Source organism: Gossypium hirsutum, chromosome D09 (genome assembly GCF_007990345.1).
Source record: "Gossypium hirsutum isolate 1008001.06 chromosome D09, Gossypium_hirsutum_v2.1, whole genome shotgun sequence".
NCBI classification, from domain to species: Eukaryota; Viridiplantae; Streptophyta; class Magnoliopsida; order Malvales; family Malvaceae; genus Gossypium; species Gossypium hirsutum.
This window is the reverse complement of record NC_053445.1, coordinates 3076421-3091500: the sequence shown is the minus strand read 5'-3', so window position 1 is coordinate 3091500 and position 15080 is coordinate 3076421. Positions and strand designations below refer to the sequence as shown.

The 15080-nt window shown below is 33.0% G+C and overlaps 2 protein-coding genes and 2 non-coding genes across 5 annotated transcripts; 1 reads left to right on the top strand and 3 right to left on the bottom strand.

The window, feature by feature from the left end:
* The first annotated feature begins 1585 nt into the window (after positions 1-1585).
* Positions 1586-4565, top strand: LOC107890478 (pectinesterase 31). The gene is made up of 6 exons (XM_016814928.2): positions 1586-2015; positions 2098-2202; positions 2684-2761; positions 3157-3344; positions 3915-4088; positions 4182-4565. Exons 1-6 carry the CDS (start codon positions 1773-1775, stop codon positions 4342-4344), a joined length of 951 nt encoding a protein of 316 aa, XP_016670417.1. The 5' UTR covers positions 1586-1772; the 3' UTR covers positions 4345-4565.
* A 1052-nt stretch (positions 4566-5617) lies between these two features.
* Positions 5618-5690, bottom strand: TRNAA-UGC (transfer RNA alanine (anticodon UGC)). Its single transcript has one exon. It is a non-coding gene; the product is annotated as a tRNA-Ala (tRNA).
* A 71-nt stretch (positions 5691-5761) lies between these two features.
* TRNAA-UGC (transfer RNA alanine (anticodon UGC)) lies at positions 5762-5834 on the bottom strand. The gene has a single exon. It is a non-coding gene; the product is annotated as a tRNA-Ala (tRNA).
* Positions 5835-8300: 2466 nt separating this feature from the next.
* On the bottom strand, positions 8301-14090 carry LOC107890479 (ARF guanine-nucleotide exchange factor GNL1). 2 transcript variants are annotated; one of them, XM_016814929.2, is made up of 3 exons: positions 13815-14090; positions 12355-13178; positions 8301-12267 (listed from the first exon to the last, which is right to left on the bottom strand). In XM_016814929.2, the coding sequence occupies exons 2-3, from the start codon at positions 13075-13077 to the stop codon at positions 8614-8616; spliced, it is 4377 nt and encodes a 1458-aa protein (XP_016670418.2). In that variant the 5' UTR covers positions 13078-13178; positions 13815-14090; the 3' UTR covers positions 8301-8613. The 2 variants fall into 2 exon arrangements, with proteins under 2 accessions (XP_016670418.2, XP_016670419.2); XM_016814930.2 differs by having other exon boundaries at positions 8301-12264.
* Positions 14091-15080: the final 990 nt, after the last annotated feature.

Here is a 15080-nt window from a genome sequence, read left to right as displayed (position 1 = left end):
GCATCCCTCATACTTTTGTTTTAATCAGTGGAGCCCTTTTATATTCCTTATAAATGGTCAAGAATAAAAGACATTATTCTCTTTTATATTCCTTATAATTTTTTACTCTTCTGAAGCACCTTACTTCCAATTTGGATTTAATTTTTTTTTAAATTATTCTATGTTTTTTTTTGTTTAGAATTATTTTTTTAGCTTTATTTTAAGATTTTAATAATTGAATTAAATTTTAATGTTATAATATTAAAATTATTATAGTTTTAGAAAAGATACATATTAATAAATATTATGAAACTAAATTTCTATTTTTCAGAGCAAAGATAAATATAAATTTATAAAAAATCGAGTATTAAAACAATTTTAATATAATTACAGATTAATTTAACTATATAAAAAAATAAATAACCTATAAATAATAATATTATTAATTTAACTAATTTTAAATTATTTAAATATTTTTAAAAATAATTTATAATTGCATTATGTTTTAAAATTTATTAATGATTTTAAACAAAAATTAATGTTATAAAAATATTAAAAAGTTAATATATACAAACAAACTAGTTAGATATAAAAGTAAGATACATTAGAAATTAGTGCAAAATTGCCTAGGTAGCGAAAGGAGATAAAAGAAAGAATAAAAAAGAAATGAGGAAATTATTTTCATGTATTATAAATTTATTAGGTTAAAATATATTGCTAGTCCCTTTGCTTTGACGAAATTTGAAATTTAGTTTATAACTTTAAAAGTTAAATTTCATCCTTCTACTTTTTTTTTTAATTTAAAAATATTAGTTCAACCATTATCGTCGTTAATATCTATTGTTTAAATTATTACCTTTCATATACTTGTTCTCAATAAGTTTTGCATGAAAAACAAAATGTACAAGCAAAAATCTTTGTAGCAACGACCTATTTGCAGGATTTTCTTGATAATTTGGAAGAAGAAAAAAGAGAGAGAGAAAATTAAGAAACAAGGGGGCAAGAGAGAAGACTTTGGTAAGTTTCAATTTTTTGAAATTTGAGATTTTTCTTTTTTAATTAATAAATCAAAGTAACCTATTTATTGTCTAAACCTATCATTTCTTATCTATAACTCCAATTACTAGATTGATTGGGTTTTAGAATAGCTTTCCGTATTAGAATTTTGGATTTTTTAAATTTATAATAAAAAATGCTATTTTTCTTCTCCTCTTCCTCGAAACTCACCATTTCTTCTTTTAAATTTCAAGTAGTGAACGGGTATCTAATTTTTTTGTTTGTGGAAGTTCAAAAACTATGATTTTTTATGAGATTGGACGTGGAAAAATTAGTTACAAAATTCTTGATTTTTCTTTGCTGCAATTATTTGTTCTTTTAAAGAATTTTAAAATATCTATTGTTAAGAAAATTTTAAAATAACTATTAACCCTTTGAATTAAGCGGCAACATTGAGTAACAAAATTGTAACAATGGATAAATGAAGGATTATTATGTAACATAGGTAACCGAAATATAAATTTAAACAAAGTTGAAGGACAATCAATGTAGTTTACCCTTACAAAATAGAATGAAATATTCCTAGTATGATAAAAGACAAAAACATAGTAATTAGCAGTAAAACAGCAATGAATCATATCTTCTGAAAAACCTGTAAATTGTTTTTCTATTTATTGCCTCTTCGCTCGATCTCATCATCCCCTTTCTTTAAGAAAAACTCAAATCTCACTAAATCCCCCACAAAACATTCAAGACAGAAAAGGGGGCGTGTTGTTGTTTCTCTTCGACTTCGATCGATGTCGGCGAGGGTAATAACGGTGTCCCAAGACGGCAATGGCGACTACCGAACAGTGCAGGAAGCCATTGACACTGTCCCACTCTGCAACACCTGCCGCACCATCATTCGACTGTCACCCGGCGTTTACAAGCAACCTGTTTACGTTCCCAAGACCAAGAACCTCATCACCTTGGCTGGTCTCCGCCCTGAACTCACTGTTCTGACATGGAACAATACCGCTACTAAAATTCAACATCACCAGGTAAAAAAAATGTCCTTTTTTCGTGCTACCTTATCTGGGTTTTCGCCACGTGTAATCATAGTGGTTTTTTTTTTTTGAAAAGGGTTCGAGGTTAATTGGGACTGGAACGTTCGGTTGTGGCACTGTGATTGTTGAAGGAGAAGATTTCATTGCTGAAAATGTCACCTTTGAAAACTCTTCCCCAGAGGTGAATTTTCAATTTTTCCTCTAATTTTAACCCTTTTTTTGTAATTTTTTCTGGATTTCGGTTTTTGTTCTTAGAGTTTTTTTTTTGGCTAATTATCATATCAGCATTATCAAGAATTTCAACTCTGAACTTTTCTTTTTTCTCTCAATATATTTCCCTTTCTACTATATTGTTATTGAATTAATCACTAAAGCAGACAATTTATGATTGGAATTTCACCTTTATTAGACATTTTCCTGGGCTTCAATTTGTGATTCAAGTTTGGTTCTTTGGTTTTTGACTGATCATCATCATCATCACTTTCTTTAAAATTTTGATTTGTTTCTCAATATATTTTCCTTTCAGCTATGTGGATTGGAATGATATGATTTTTAGCATTTGAGTGTTTTTTCTTTCTATTGTCAAAAATTGCGAGTTGCTTTGAAAATGCTGCAGAAATTTCAAACTATTCCTATGCCATTAATCTTTCACTTCCTTACAGGGTTCAGGACAAGCTGTTGCAATCAGAGTAACAGCGGATCGATGTGCATTCTATAATTGCAAATTCCTGGGCTGGCAGGTGCTTAGCTCATCTCATTTTAGTTGGCCTTATGTAAACTGTATCATTATGCCCTCTTATGTTATCCTGACTTTGTTTTCCGATGCATATTCCAGCATGTGTATAAAGATATAATCCTCTGAAGTCCTTCTAAATACATTGAAATCTTGGCAAAATTATATCTTTCTGCGTAAACAATGTTGGCTACATGTTAAGGTCTTTACTCTTTCGCCTATTTCATGACCAATTTAGTGGTTTAATTGTGTTTGTAAAGTTGTACGGATTATTTATGGAACCTTCTTTAAGAGGTGATATTTCAACAAGTCTTGAGGTTCAGATTTCAGCATCTACGATCCTTTCTTCTATCCGTGGACATTGACCTCCTAGAATCTTACTGCTTGTATAACCATTTGCAGGATACTCTATACTTGCATCATGGAAGACAGTACTTGAAAGACTGCTACATTGAAGGAAGTGTAGACTTCATTTTTGGAAATAGCACGGCTCTTTTAGAGCATTGTCATATACACTGCAAGTCAGCTGGATTTATAACTGCACATAGCCGGAAAACTTCTCAGGAATCGACTGGTTACGTGTTTTTAAGGTCTGTGGTTGACTAATTGTGCCCTTTTCTTTTCTACTATTCGTTTTTCGTTAACATCCCATTATCATCTTGCATAAATTTCTTAATTTTCAAGTTGTTAAGTTGTTTGAGGACTTAGAAGTGGATGGTTTCAAACATAGTTCTTATGTTTAAATTCGAAAGAAAATACTTCAAAATACAGCTCTTTTGTATGTATGGTCTATCTGGTATTTTGTTGGTAGGAAAATGTGGCACTCGCAATTTTCCTTAATATTGTATTTGTGCTTTTTATAGTTGTTTAAGTTAAAAGTTTCTCACCCGAACCCGGGATTTTGATTTTGCCATCAATTCTTTTAACCATTAAGCTATACTTCGTAGAAAACTATATACTTGCAATATAGCTACAAGTACCATCCATAGTTCTGTTTTTAGGAGAGTGAACTGCAATCCGTTCAAGTTCGCAAGGAAAAAGTTATGGTGCATCTTCTCGGGTTATTTTTCCCGTTCTTTTGATTTCCTTCCTCTTACAAACAGTTACTTCCATTATCACACGTAATCAGCTGTGAATTACAATTTGTGGCATTGATGCAGGTGTGTCATTACCGGCAATGGAGGGTCTTCTTATTCATATCTCGGGCGACCATGGGGACCCTTTGGAAGGGTGGTCTTTGCCTACACATACATGGACCAATGTATCAAACATGTAGGTTGGCATAACTGGGGAAAAGCCGAAAACGAGAGAAGTGCTTGCTTTTACGAATACAGGTATCTCATGTTCTCTCTTCCTTATTCTCATGTTGCTTTTACGAGAGACGTCATTTTCTTCGGAACAAATAGATTTAAATGAAACTGCTGCAGATGTTTCGGCCCTGGGTGCTGTCAATCAAAACGGGTTACTTGGTGTCGGGAACTGCTGGAGGAAGAAGCAGAAGAGTTCCTTATGCACGGATTCATCGACCCTGATCCGAACCGACCATGGCTTGCTCAAAGAATGGCACTGAAAATACCATATTCTGCATAGAAAAGAGAAACAGATAGTGGTGGTATGAGTTAATAATGAGGAATATAATGGTGTGTGTTGGAAGTATTTGAAGCATAGAATAAGGAAGATGGCTAAGAAAAATGGTAAGCTCATATGGTTTGGGCAGTTGAAACTTGAATATAATAGTGTTGAAGTATTTGAATCCTCATAATTGCTTTATTAATCAAATTAACTATAATAGTTGGAGTGTTTTAAGATAATTAACATTTACTATGATTTTTTTTTTTGGTATTTTTCATATCCATTTTACGGTTTATGGTTTATGTTTGGGGTTTGTGGCTCTTCTTCAAACAATGTCGTTTCAAAGGTACGAACATGCATCTCTCTTTGGAAATGCAATGTGCTTTACTATTTCATTTAACCCTTGTTAATTATTATGGTCCTTTTTAATCACATTTTCGTTGCGACTCGTGAATGTGATCATACAATTTGATTCGGTGCATAGCTCTCTTTCATGTCTAGAATTTTTAAAATAATGTTAAAAATTTTAAAATTGATTTTTTTTCATATTAATAATTTAATGATATTAAACGTTTTATGACTAAATTTATATTAGATGATGAAGTTAATTAATTTTAGATAATAATATAATTTTGAGTTGGGTTAGCTTTTGAAATTTTCTGGTTAAGGGTAAATTAATTATGCCTTTTGCTTTGTTTTTGGTTATTCAACTATTAATTTTTTTTATTTGGTTACTATATTTTTTGAAATTAGATATTTTAATCAATCTCTTGTTATTTGACGTTAGATGAGTAATGAAAAATTGAGTGTAGTTTTTATTGATCTAATAATAAATTTAACTTTTCAATATTTACACAATTTAATCTTAAATGTAAAACAGTTTAACAAATTTAACTTTTAATATTTACAAAATTTTTCATTGTAATTTAAATGTTAAAAAACTCAATAAATTTATCACTCAACAATTACAAAATTTGTCAATTTAGTTTTAATTCTAAAACAAATATTTAAAAAAATACATTTTTAAAAAATATTCTTTAATGTACTTCCAAAACATACTAAACAAGAAGAGTACTTACTTATTAATATCATATTATTTAATTAAATTCCTTTAAAATATTAAGAATCAAACTGATAGGATGAGTATTTCTTGAATGTTGAGATTTTAGAATTAGAATTAAAAAAACATTAAGGGTTAAATTTGTTGATTTCTTTAGATTTAGGATCAAATTAATAAAATTAGAAATATTGGAAGGTTAAATTTGCTATTAGGCAAAAAAAAATCCAAAATTGGAGATGTGGGGGATCGAACCCCGTGCCTCTCGCATGCAAAGCGAGCACTCTACCATTTGAGCTACATCCCCATTGTGCGTTAGAAGCATTAAGATAAAATTTCTTATTAGAAAAAAAAAAGTGTTGGCAAAAAGTCTAAAATTGGAGATGCGGGGGATCGAACCCCGTGCCTCTCGCATGCAAAGCGAGCGCTCTACCATTTGAGCTACATCCCCATTGTGTGTTAGAAGCATTTAAAGATAAAATTTCTTATTAGAAAAAAAAAGTGTTGGCAAAAAAATCTGAAAATGGAGATGCGGCCCGTGCCTCTCGCATGCAAAGCGAGCGCTCTACCATTTGAGCTACATCCCCCATTCAGGTACATTGTTACAAGAATAAAAATATCACCATCGCGTCAAATTCAAGAGAGCATTTGAGCAAATAAAAATAGTGTATTTGCCGGGATGACAAAAGTCAGTCCAGTTTATAGTATCTTGAGGAATTTCATCGAACAGATTATAGGCAGAGGACATATCGCCACAAAACTGGTGAGTTTTAAGGAGGAAGAGGTTTTCAGTTGTGGAAAGGATTCAAGGCATGGAGTTTTTTTGCCAATGGCAAAGGCAATTTGCTTGGGTTTTGAGTTTTCTCGCTAAAAAACCCAGAAAAGCAGACATAAATGAGTGATTATTTAGCAATAATGATGCCGACAATCCACTTGTTTCGGTTCATCCTTCTCGGCATGACTCTCATAATTCTCCTGCTCTCGCAATGTGACAATTGATAGCATAAAAAGGTTAATGGGGTTAATGTGAGAAATTTATGGTCCAACTAACATTAACCCTTAGATTTTACAATTATTTTTATTTCAACTTTACTTATAAAAATTATTTTTAAAACTTCAATTAAGATTAGTTCTTATTTTTATGGCTAAAAGGTCGAAAAAAAACCCTGAGTAAAAAATAAATCAAAAAATGTACTCAATTGAACTTTGAGTGATAAAAAAAATTAATTAGCCCCTTCCGTTAACAAAAATTGTCAGTTGACCAGTTTGATCGTTAATTATTTTGATGTGGTTGACGAAAGTTACCAGAAGCTACCATATGCCAGTAAACTAACGTGACATACCACATCAACAAAAAAATAAAAATTATATATTTTTTAAATGAAACATTTTTCAAAATTAATTAAAATATACGTATAGAACAAATCTAGACATACCAGATTCATTTTGGTTGAGTGTAAAATTAGAAAAACTTTAAAAATATATAAAAATTCAAATGGGTAAAAACTCAAAAAAATATTATTTATTCTTAGTGTATATATAATTATTTTTAGTTTAATTTCATACTGTCAATAATTACATTTATTCTTAGTCAATAATTTTATTAAACTTAATAAATAAATTTTATTTTGGGAATGTTCAAGCTAGATTTAAATCAACTTGAATAAATAAAACGTATTTTATTTTAATGATCTAATCCTTATCTTTTGATGAAATCAAAATATACACTGTCAATAATAATAACTAATCTTTTTGCCACTAAACATCTCTCTATTGTTTTTTTTTTTGGTAATAAATCAATAAACATCTCTAGCCCTACTTTATAATTATTTGTTAGTATTTTGTTTTCATGCCTACACGCTTTTGAATTTGTCTTATACATGGATGAAATGAACAAAGTAACAGCTATGGAAAATATAAAATTGAATTAAAAGTAATTATATAAAATAAAGATTAATAATTGCAAAATAATAATGAATCGTAATAATGAATTTACTGGTCCAATGGTCAATTTGTGTGGATTTCAAGTTGATTAATGCAAACTACTATAGTGGCCTAAGGGGCCGTGCACCCTCCCAAAATTTTGAGCAATTTTGATTTTTCCTTTAAAAATTTTAAAAAATTCTCATTAATCTCACAAAAATTTAAAAATTTTAATTAAACTCTAATTTTTTTTAAAATTCTCATTAAACTCCTAAAACTTTTGAAAATTTTATAAAGCCCCCCAAAACTTGGTCTTAGAATTCGCCAATGAGATACACGGCTTGAGCCATGCGTTTGTAATCCTCTTCCGCATTGTAATGTAATTATTTACTTATAAAAAACAAAATAGTAATATAAAATCTATAACGAAAAGGTAAATTAAAAATACAATCACTCTTTTATTTAAAAGGTTTGATTTGACTATCTAACTACTAATATTACTGGCAAATCGCACAATTTTAGTTTGGTAAATCAAACCTTTTAAATAGTAGGTGATTTATTGGGTTCAAATCCTACTTAAATTAATCTACTCTTAAAAAATAAGAATTTTTACAAAAATTCTCTAAGGCACCGAAGCAAAGTGGAAGCAAACTCGAAAGACAAAAAAAACTACGAACGAACAAAAAATAACACACAACAAGTGTTCGAGTAAATGCTCTAAAAAACATTTTATTACTTTGAAGGTTTACAACTGAGTGATTAGATGAGGGAAAAGACCTCTGTTTATAGTTGAGCTATCCCAAAAAGATATTATAGTGATAGTAAAAAGCAGTGAATTAAATCGTTATAAAAATCATGTCATGGAAGAAATATTGTATGACCAAAATTATAATAACTAAAAGAAACATCTTAAAAAGTTGTAGTATAACAACAAAAATGTAATATATTTATGATCATGTGATAAACATCCATATAATTAAATTATGTAATGTAATGAAATGTAATTCATATAAGATTTATTATCATGATGGTATAAGTATAGTATACAAAGGAAATGGTTTGTGGTAAAGTCTGATTGCCTACCTGCAAACACTTTGAATTAAGGAATAAAAAACCTCCGATTCCAAGTTCAACTACAACGAAAATTATGAAGCTGCCATAGCCAATCTATCAAACTTTCCTTTTTCATGCCTTCAATTCTCGACTTTCTCTGATGAACAAAAAAAGATAAAAAAAATTCTCTGACTTTCCCGAGGTTTTGCAATTTTACATAATCTTATAACAGATTTATGTTCTGGGATTCTCCTTCAAGCTGCGGTTTCATTTGATGGAACCAGCACTGCCCCATCAGTCGAAGGAATTCCGGTTTTCTTTTGGTGTTTTCCTTGTACCTGCTCCAGTTCTTGTTCCGAGAACACTTCGGATTGCAAAGATGGGACAATGTTCTTCACATGCAGCCATGTCAGTTGCCAAAAACTCTCTCCACCCAGATCATCACTCGGCACAAGAATGCCCGTTGTTTTCATCACCAGCAGTGTGTTCTTGAGAAGCTCAGGGACTAATTCATGAATTTTTTCACTACGTTTTCCTCGGAACTTGACTTTCACGTATCTCTCCATACGATCAAGAACCCCAAGCCATAGTTTGCAGAAGGATGGTTGCTGTGACAGATCCTGCAGTGACTGTAAGAAAGCTTTTGACAGTAATTTTGTCGCTAAGACAAGGGTACCCTCTATTTTCCGGTATTCTTTTGGGGAGCTCTCCTGTGCAATTTCTAGCAAATCATCCATTAACGTAAAAATCACATGATCAAAACACTGGAACCACATAGCATTTGGAATCTGAATTCCATCTACCCCTCCTAAAGAACTCTGCAACATTAAAATGGCATGGTTCCGCACCTCTTCCCTCTGGTCCAAACAGACTGCCCTTAGTCCTTGCACCAACCTCAGCCACATCTCTCCGATATCCCGACTCACTTTCATAGCAGCCTCCTCCTCCACAGCATTCTTGGTTTCATAAGACCATCTTACAAGACAAACAACTGAACCCGCCATCATGTCTAGGGCAGAAATCGACCTATCAACCTCTGCAACCCGAGACTCGGCAAACTCCCTTGCTGCATCCACACAAAGAACATAATTAGATGGCAAAAGGTGTGCCCCCTCAGACATGATGAATGCTAGTGCTTCAAATCCGAACTCAGATGCTTCTGGATGTCGAGCGGTGATATATAGCAAGGAAATGATGGTGCGCCAACCCAAATGGGATCTGATGTGAGTGGCATTTGCTTTCACGAGATGCATGACTTCTTGTGTGATAGGTTCACAATACGCATCAGCAACCCGAGCATCAAGTTTCAATATTAGTTGCATGGACTTTAGAAGCTCGTCGGTTATATTTTCCTTGTAAGGAAGCAAGCGCTGGCATATCTTAAGGAGCCCAAATACAGCTTTTTCAACTAGCGCACATGGTACTGCCTTCTGCTGGACAATATCTGATATGTGCTTGTATACCTTTTGCCAGATTATCAAAATTCTATCCCGGTTATTTAGTGTGATAACTATCAGCAACTCCAGGCAGAACACAGCAGTGTCATCTTCCATGACCCCAGTTCCCTTGCTGAAACGACTTGCAGCCAAGATAATGACCTCGACAAGCTGCAATAAAGACTCTGCTTGGAGAAACTTGCTCTCCATGAATATATTATCGACGTGGCATTCCTGCACTATCTCACGAAGGCGCCGTTGAGCAGCGAGCTCTTCCTCGGTTGGATACAATGTCGGCTCCTCAATATCAAAGGATAGGAATTGACTGAACCGACCAATCAGGCTTGAAGATTTCCGGGGAATGGCCGCAGGTGCTGTCTTCAATCTTCGTAAGGAACTAGTAGCAGGCTTACCCCGCTCGTGGTCAGACGAGGACTCGGTTTCATCAGCTGTGTCACTAGCTAGACGGGCAGGCAGGAGGTTGAGCTTGTGCAAGCTTAAGACACAATCCAATATGTTCGTCCAGCCACTGTGGATGCAATCACCATAACTATTTGCTATTGTGAAAACTGTTTTGGTTGCCATCCTAGCTCGTGAATCATCTACGAAGGAAACAATGGCCTCTTCAATAGACAATGGAGTTGAAAGGTTCGTAAATTTACAAAGAGACACAACCAAATCATCCAATACATCACCAAAGTGATAGTGCGCTGAAAGTTTGGCAATGGCCAAGAATCCATCAATGCACATTTGTAAGACATCTTCTTGTTCCACTTGATCGAAAACCACGGACAAAGCTGCAATTGTGGGACCGGAAAGGATAGTAAACATATCATGGTCAAGGAGTGCTCTGGAATCGCAGGCAATAAAAGGGGTGCTTCCTTTGGATTTATTCACCACATTAATCCAGCGGCTTGATGTCATTACTGGGACACCAGCATCTTGGTCTGGGATCATTTGAATTTCGTTCTCACAGATAGAGAGGAAAAGCTCAGACAAGTACTCTCGAGGAAGATCTTTCCCCCCATTGATGAGTCGATTGTTACGGATAAAATCTTCTTCAGTCATCTTTTTCTTAACCTGTACATTGTGTTGATCTGTATTGAGCAAAATAAGTGAATATGACAACACAAGGGCAGCATCTTTGTTACACAATATATGTGGCGATTGCTCATAATATCTTTCAGAAAAAGCCTCTAGCACTCTCTGTATCTTCTGTGATTCTCCGGGCAATCTGAAAGTTCCCAAGAAAACCCGTAATGCTGAATCTAGATTCATGTCTTTAAAATTGAAGGTCTTGACAAATTCATGAAGCACCTGAACACAAAATTCATCATGATTTCCCAGAAAATCTCCGATAAGATTCTTATCTAACCCAACTGTGTACCTAAAGAATGATGCTACACTTTCTGGGTCAAGCTTCTCTGGTAATAGATGGATTCCTTGAAGAAATTCCAGACCTTTCTTGGGATCTCGATTAAAATGGTCAGCTCCAATTGCCAACTTTCTCTTGAAGTGCTTCATTTTACGGACAAAAGGAATCCAAGAACTAGGGTCACTGTAATTCTGACATTTTGATGTCCAGAAAGCTTCATATCCCTCATGATCTGTCGATGACTCATTCGGAATAGGCAATTCATAACCGATTCTCTCAGTCATACCCTTTACTGTAGATACCAAACCATCCAGAGCAAGGATATGCATTGCAGACAAAGGTCCATTCACGGGAAATGCGCTCTTTGACAACATGTTGGCAATGTCTTCAAAAACATTACTGCAGGATATGTCACAATCATAATTAGCATACATCTCAGCCACAAAGGTCTGCTGCCTGCAAAGGTCGACCAAAGCTTCCATAGCAACCTCCTGCTGTTGGTATGAAGACCCATGCTTGCTTTGAACAAGCTTCAAAAGCACATATGTAAAGAAAGCTTCAAGCTGCACTTTTAGTTCCCAGCGCAAATGATGATACAGGTTGAGAATGATGCTACATACGGTAGAAAGAATAAGAGGGCTCATGGATAAGCCAAATTGCATCAGATTACGAAACAAGTCGTCCTGAATTATAGCCAATAACTTGGGATGCTTGCCGAATGATGGCCCACCCAATTCTATCGCTGAATTAATTAAACCCAGGGCAAAGAGCGGAACATCTTCATCATATGCTACAGGATTCAATTTAGGGCCAATACCTATATTTTCAATGACATTTAACAGAGAGCACAAAAATTGAAATATCTCCACCATGCATGGTATCCCAAAAGGTGCTGACATCAATACATCAGCACGTTGGGCATCCTCCGTACCATCACTTTCCCCAAAGTTGCTTGAGTCAGTTTCAGGACCAGACTTCACGATTGGAGGACTAGAAGCATCGCTAAGGGAGGACGGACCATCACAACTGATACCCACATTTCCATTTTCTACCATTGTACTTCCAACCACATGGTTCCCGTTCTGTGTACCCACCTGCTGAATAAAAATGAATTTCAGAATTAGAAGGTAACAAAAGAGTCACTATTTGCAACTAAGAACCCAGAACTATGACTTAAAAATTACCACTCCTGAAGCATATAACGACCTTCCGTTAGACATCTCATGTTCAGTGCTGCCAATCTCAGGAAGATGAGAGAAAATACACCTAATTAGTTCATGCATTGTATGCCGAGCTATCCGCTGCAACAGTTCACCTTTTGAGCTTGCTTGATGAACAATACGAAAGCATGTATTTGCTATCATGCATACATGCTTATTACTCAACCTAGGTGCTGCTTTACTTTTCATGCAAGCCAAAAGAACCTGAAGTATCTTCATTAGTACCACTTCTTCAGAAGCTGGATCAGTTACTTCAAATCGGCAACTTGTCACTGCATCAACAATCAGATGCATAGCTTCTTCCACGTTTACAGTATCCAAATCAAGTACATCAAGGGTCAAGATCTTATAAATGGAAGACAAGGCAACACCAGTTATTGGCGCACCAGTTTCATCAGATTTAATTACATCCAAAAATGGCAGGAGATAAACAACCGGGTCAACATTTTGCCACTGATGTTGCCATGAAAAAATTTGTTTCCGCAATTCTTTCAAGGAACGGATAAGAGAGTGCTCAAGTTGATCATCATCTGAAACATAGCGGACTCCCCACCGAACATTTCTCCTCATAACAGCCAGTACAGCCCCAATTTCAGAATTAATCATACAAGCGAAAGCACCTTTACAGGGCTTAACAAGTTCTCCATTAAATCCATTTTTTTGAGATTGTGTAATAAGATCCCCCATATTCAATCAAGATTCTCAGTAAAAGCGAAAAGTATATTTCAATGAAGAAGCCAGCAACTATTCAAACACAATACTGAACTCAGGAAAAATCATATTAATTGCTGCAATTAACAAAAAGGATGTTAACACAAATGAATTCGTATTTAAACTAATAAATCTCCAAAGAGGCTGTCTTAAAGGTGAAGATAGCACTTAACCTTTTTCATAATCATCAATTACCAGTAATTTATTAGTAGAAACTTCACTTAGATTGCAACAGTCATAGCGAGTATCTAAAGTTTGATACAAACTATTAAACTATGCAGAGTTAAAAGTGAGCAATTAACTACACTTCTCCTATATCAAGCATTGAAATTAAGCTGCAAAAGGCAATAAAATTCGAAGCGAGACTACAAAACTGAAGATTAAAAACAACTAAAGCTTACATTAACCAAAAAAGTAACAAATACGCAATAATGGAAACAATGTATAGACCCAAAAGAAATTAAAATAAGATCAAAATAAAAATTGAAAGAAAACCCAAATTCAAATCCCAGAAGCCAGATCTATCCCAATTCATCAAAACCCAAACAGAATCATACTAACACTTCAACAAAAATAAGATTTCAAGATCAGTATTTTAAAGGATATATCACGAGCCATCAAATCTGGGTCGATTTAGATTGCAAAATAATCTTCGTTTGAGCCATAAAAAAAAAAGAAGGGAAAAAGGGGGATCGAGTGAAGAAATATGGTACCTCTTCGAGGATTCCAATGATGGAAATTGGAGAATAACGTGAAGTAAACTCTGAAGAAATTTTGGAGCTTTTCGGGTTACATGGGAGAGTGTAAGGAGTCGGAATTGGGAAAAAAAAAAGAATTTTTTATTTTTTTCCTTCTTTTAAGTCGATGCCAATTTGTTGATTTTTTTTTCCTAAACAAATTGAAATTTCTTTTTAGAAAATCTCTGATGAGGTTCTCCTAATAAAAGAAAACATTTTTACTTTCTAACCTTTCTTTTAATAATGATATTCATATTTTATTATATCTATACTATTATTTAACAATACTACCGGATTGATGTCAAAAGTCAACCGGATATCGACTTAATTAGGAAAATTATAAAGATGTCATTTCCTAATGCTATTTAAAAATATTTTAGTTTTTTTTTTATTTTTTAAAAAACATACATCTAGAGGGATTTGATTCCACACCAATAACATTAGTAAGGCCTTAAGTTTACTACTCAAACAAAATTTTGTTTTAATATTTTATTAACTCTATCAATTGTATATATTAATAATGTTGTTGATTAAGATGGTGTTACAAATGAACTCGACATCAATTTAGAATTAACAACATCATGATAACATTATGATAAATAGTTGTATTTATTTCTTCAGAATAATAATAATTTTATTCCTTTGGTATTTTTAATCTGATGTATTCATGTCTCTAAATTTAAACTTATTTTTTATTTTAATATCATACATATTTTTTAAATCATATTTTTTTTATTATATGTTATTTTAAACTCTTAAATTGTTAATAGTTAAAGCGTTATTTTCTAATGTTTTTAAATTTGTTACTAAAACAATGTGGGTTTAATTTTGGGGAAAAAAAAAAGAGTTTTTAAATCAAAAAAATTGTGGTAAAAGCAGCATAAACTGTTTAAAATAAATTAGATATTTTATGCAGGTGGAAAAAGTTACAAGAATATATTTAGGATGAAAAAAGCTTTCAAATTTTAAAAATAATAATAATTAATTTTTTGTATTTATTTGGGTATTTGAACTTTTAAAATGTATCAAAAAATTCTTAAACTTTTTTAAAAAAGCAATTAAGTCTTTACCTTTTTTTTTCACTTAATTGAGTACTTGAACTTTTAAAATGCATAAAAAACCCTCAAACTTTAAAAAAAAAACAATTAAGCCCTTGCTCTTATTAAAAATTAGAGAAAAATTTATAAAAATTAAAATCAATAAAAGCTATAAATATTATTAAATTTTAATAAAACAATCAAA

Excerpts from the sequence above, each read along its gene's own strand:
- LOC107890478 (XM_016814928.2), top strand. The coding sequence starts at position 1,773 with ATGTCGGCGAGGGTAATAACGGTGTCCCAAGACGGCAATGGCGACTAC. Across the intron at positions 2,016-2,097 it reads CTAAAATTCAACATCACCAG|GGTTCGAGGTTAATTGGGAC; the intron begins GTAAAAAAAATG and ends TTTTTTGAAAAG. Across the intron at positions 3,345-3,914 it reads ACTGGTTACGTGTTTTTAAG|GTGTGTCATTACCGGCAATG; the intron begins GTCTGTGGTTGA and ends GCATTGATGCAG.
- LOC107890479 (XM_016814929.2), bottom strand. The coding sequence starts at position 13,077 with ATGGGGGATCTTATTACACAATCTCAAAAAAATGGATTTAATGGAGAA. Across the intron at positions 12,268-12,354 it reads CGTTATATGCTTCAGGAGTG|CAGGTGGGTACACAGAACGG; the intron begins GTAATTTTTAAG and ends ATTTTTATTCAG.